Below are 5,050 nucleotides of genomic sequence, written 5' to 3' on the forward strand. Positions count from 1 at the left end.
TTTGTTTAATTTTTAATTGTAGTGTGTCAGTAAGAGCTGGTATGTTTTGTTTTTACTGCTACCCTTACGTGTATAAAACATTAATGTGTGATTGAGAAAGTTCTTTATGCGGTTGAGCTGGGTTGTTTTCTTTTGTTACTGTGAAATTTTTATTTTGTGTGAATGAAATATTACGCTGAGTGATCAGGTGAACGACGTAAAGCGTTCAGAGCTTATATATATACTCGTATGAGATAGAGCGCTACGTAAATGTTATCTATTATTTTATTAGTGTTTGTTGTTGTTGTTGTTGTTGTTATTATCATTTTTATTTTTTTTATTTTTTAAAAATTATTGTCATTACTTTCATTATTATTATTATTATTATTATTATTATTATTATTATTATTATTATTATTATTATCAGTATTAGTTTGGGTGTTGTTAGCTAAACGTTAGTACCTCGTTCATTACCGTTTTAGGCTCTTATGAGGTTTGGACTTGGCCGTCCATTCGGAAATCACTTGACCTTCTATGACTTTCACAGCATACACTATCAGATATCATTGAGTTACAATCAGAATATAGGTGCGTATCTAGCTTAACACTATTAGTCTTTACAGTTACTGTTCATTTATGCAGTGGAACTCGGTTTCTCCAGGTTTTTTTGTTTATAAAAAAAAATTAAAAACCTGGATTCAACGAACTCAAAAATGAGCAAGCTCGGATTCAACGATGTCGCTTGCATAATGAACAGCCCCCGCTGACGCTGCTTCGCTCATCCCCCCCCCCCCCCCCACAATGACCCTCATCTATTCCTGGAAACTATCCACTGCATCTGCATAGTGAAATAGTGAACCATTATTCGCTTCGTCTATTGTTTATATGTCTTTTGCGACTAATCAGCGGTCTTCTTTCATACTAGAACATACGTTGTTAGCACGCACACATACATCTCATAGCGTGTGTCGCGGTCGGACGGCCGGCCAGCACACATGTGACTGTGTGTGTGTGTGTGTGTGTGTGTGTGTGTGTGTGTGTGTGTGTGTGCGTGTGTGTGTGTGTGTGTGTGTGTGTGTGTGTGTGTGTGTGTGCGTGTGTGTGTGTGTGTGTGTGTGTGTGTGTGTGTGTGTGTGTGAGTCTGAGGGAGGGGCACAAGCCGTCCGGGCGTGGACACGTCAGTAAAGATACCAACGCGTCATAGTTATTTTCCACCGGCAACTGATCAACGACAGAACGATAAGCTAGTCTTGACATACATCTACGTAATGAATTGCGCTCTGGACTGGGGTGGAACCAATGTTGCCATTTGCTAGGCTCTACACAGCAGCATAACTTGTTTAGCAAAGTATCTTATAGATGATAAAGGACCCAGGCGTGCATTTGAATGGATTTGCCCTTTTGCAAAGTGTGTGTTTGGTAGAGTTTGTTGTATTTTCCTGAAATTATTGTCCAGCATTTCCTCGATATGGCATCACAGCAACGAAAATGTCTCTCATTTGAAACCAAACAACGCAGAGGCGAAGGCTGACTTGTTTGACAGGGTAATCAAAGTGAGATGGAACCAGATAGGGCCTGGAGATACATGTATCACACTCACACAAGTCACAAGAATCTTACTGGAGGCGGCAACTCTTAGTTGTGAATGAAAACAAATCCTGAATCCATGTTGTATGCATATTCAACCGCTAAAATAATCGGGAAAGTATTTCATTAAATATTTATTCTAACTAACCTTGAATTTAACTTTAGATTTGAATACACGAACACCAAGGAAAAAAGCAGAGATGTCAGTACTACAATGGCAGTTTATGCCTGACAGTCTAAACACTTTGGCAGAGCATGCCAATTATTAATTTTTTATTTCACATTTGGCTGTTTTTGTCTATCTTTTCGCGGCCAGGAGCCGCTGTCATAATCGTGGTCACGATCTGATTATAGGACGTTAAAAAGTCGAGGGAAAAAAACAAGCACTCGCAGAAGTCAAGATATTATTAGGAGTTAGTTCCACTCACATCTTTCAGGTAGACTCGACTAGTGAAATAGTTTGCTTACATAATCAGCGCGTGTGGCTGCTTATAACTGTGGCTCGAAAGGGGTGAACAGGGTATATGTGGCAATGAAACAGTTTTGACTACCATGCACATGTTCCCTTCAACTCTATTGGTAGACTCTTCCAGCCTCACTTTAAGCTTACTTAATCAAAGCTTGTGACTGCATATGGAGTGGCCCGATAGGGGCGAACAGGCTATTTCTGTGGCAATGAAACGATTTTGAAGGTTAGGCATAGTCTATTGTTCATTGGGGATTATGAACGTCTTTTTTCATTTAATTTATGTGTTTTTACGTCTATGGGTGAATTTGACTGCGACAATGTTTCAAAATTGGGAAGGGAAGCAGTGATTATTTGATTATATAGACCCTTCGCCACTGACAACGTTTGATTGAGAAAGTCGCATACAGTATACATTACTTGCTTGGTGCCTGTAATTTATTCCACACTTCTCAAAAGAGGAATTTGTATGATGGGACGACACTTTTTCAGCCAAAAAATGACTAAAGAAATAATAATTTCATTGAAAGCTGGACCAAAGTGCACAAGTTATCGAATTTAATAATCTGAATGTTTTTTAAAACTATTTTTTTTTGTGGTGAAAAAAGGTGAGGTACATGTATAGGTTTTACGCCCCTATCACCACTATGTGATTACTAACTTTAAGAGGCGGGAGTTCCGAGTTTAACGTCCATCTCCGAAAAGACCAAACCAAATAGGAAATTCGTGTAAAGTGCCTTTTCCAAGGACAAAACGTCGGACCGAGCTGAGGCTCGAATTCCCCCGAACTCGCAATCTCACAATTACAGGTCTTGTAACCTAACCACTACGCCTCCGGCGCTCATTGTTTGTGTTGTGCGTGTGTGTGTTTAAGTCTGTGTGTGTGCACGTGTGTGTGTGTGTGTGTGTGTGTGTGTGTGTGTATGTGTGTGTGTGTGTGTGTGTGAGAGAGAGAGAGAGAGAGAGAGAGAGAGAGAGAGAGAGAGAGAGAGAGAGAGAGAGAGTGTGTGTGTTTTTATTTCGTTACATTACATCATAATAATTAAAGTCCAACTGCCTTTTCTTCCTTGATTTTTCCCCCCTTCTTCTTTTGGACGGCACCCATTCATAAGCAATGAACAGAATAAAGGACATGTTTGGTTTGGTAAAAGTTTACGGCGCTCGTAACTAACTGCATAAGACCACATGATGAGCACGCTGGGGGACATCAAATGTATTAATTGCTTTTATTTCTTACTTCTACTTTACGCAGACAGCACTTGCAACTTGCGTTGCGCTTGGCGACCCCCTCCCAGACAACATAACCTTCACCTTGAACTACAAGAAGGCCTGGCAGAACAGGCGACAGGCCAGCAGTGTACACAGAACGCCAGACCGGCTCATTGCCTCGAAAATTGTCCCCATCTCTCCGGACACCGGGGCTCTGAGAACTGTGGTCTGTGTCAGCGAAACCCAGACGGCAAGCGCTCCTTCTTATACCATGGACGTGCAGAGATATTGAATTTGGAGGCATGGTGACTGTCACAACGACAACGATGACAGCAACAACAACAGCAATAACAAAAACAGCAACAATAACTGCAACAACAACAACAGCAATAACTACAATAGCAACAATAACTACAAAAACAACAACAGCAATATAAAAGAAATAACAACAACAGCAACAACAACAGCAATAACAACGTCAGCTACAACACCAAACAGCAGCAAGGAGAACAATCATAACTATAACACCAGCAGATCAGTAACAAATACAACAATGCTGGGACCAACAGCAGCAGCAGCAGTTAAATCAGTTATTACAACGAAGATGAAAACAATAATTATGGCTAGCGTTGATATATATACTTGTACATATTATATGTGTGTGATATATATATATATATATATATATATATATATATATATATATATATATATATATATATGAAATTTGTACTGGGACCAAAACGCTGCTGTACGAATTAATGGAGAATACAGTGAATATAAGCAGATTAGGCGAGGAGTGAGGCAAGGATGTGTTATGTCACCAGACCTCTTTAACATGTACAGTGAAACAATCCTTAGAAACATAGAAGAATGTCCAGGCCTCACAGTTAATGGAGAAAATATTAATTACATCAGGTATGCAGATGACACGGTTTTAATAGCAGGCTCCGAAAAGGACCTTCAAATGCTTCTAGATACTGTTGTAAAAGAAAGTGAACATAAAGGATTATTGTTGAATGTAAAGAAAGCAGAATGCATGGTAATATCCAAAAAAGCAGCAAATCCTAGTTGTAATCTCATTAGCAAAGGTGAAAAGATCAAACAAGTCCAACAGTTTTAATATTTAGGATATATGATAACATCTGATGCCAAATCCTCGGCAGAAATAAAAAGGAGAACTGCAATGGCTAAGGCTAGTTTCAATAAAAATGAGCCCAATCCTGAAAAATAGAAACATATCAATGAACACCAAAATGAAAGTCCTAAAATGCTGTTTGGTCAACCCTTCTATATGGCTGTGAATGCCGGACAATCACTAAAGACAGTGAAAATAAAATAGAGGCAACAGAAATGTGGTTTCTTAGGAGACTGCTAGGAGTATCGTGGAAGGAAAAGAAATCAAGTGAGGTAGTGCTTGATGAAGCCCACGTGGGACGCTCAATGTTAAAAACAATCAGGAAACGACAAATGCAGTTTTTGGGACACCTGAATAGACATAAGGGTCTTGAACATCTAGCTCTCACTGGCAAAATTGAGGGCAAGCAAGGCAGGGGTAGGCCCAGAACAACATACTTAGGGAACCTAAACAAATGGGTAACAGGGAAAAATCAGGGAAACGTAGCTTTTCTGAGAGCATCCGAGCAAAGGAATGAATGGAAAATCATGATCGCCGATGTCTGTCGCAGATCTGGCACTGGATGATGATGATGATATATATATATATATATATATATATATATATATATATATATATATATATATATATATATATATATATATATATATATATATATATATATATATATA

The 5,050-nt window shown here is 39.0% G+C and overlaps 1 protein-coding gene across 1 annotated transcript in view; it reads left to right on the top strand.

Moving 5' to 3' along the window:
• Window positions 1-3,858, top strand: part of LOC101854399 — a gene marked incomplete in the record, with an annotated part of 33,249 nt that extends 29,391 nt beyond the window's left edge. The window contains 1 exon segment of the mRNA XM_005094480.3: window positions 3,285-3,858. Within this exon segment, the coding sequence (XP_005094537.2) occupies window positions 3,285-3,533 (249 nt within the window).
• Between the last annotated feature and the right edge of the window lie 1,192 nt (window positions 3,859-5,050).

This window comes from Aplysia californica, unplaced genomic scaffold (genome assembly GCF_000002075.1).
Source record: "Aplysia californica isolate F4 #8 unplaced genomic scaffold, AplCal3.0 scaffold00082, whole genome shotgun sequence".
Classification (NCBI taxonomy): Eukaryota; Metazoa; Mollusca; class Gastropoda; order Aplysiida; family Aplysiidae; genus Aplysia; species Aplysia californica.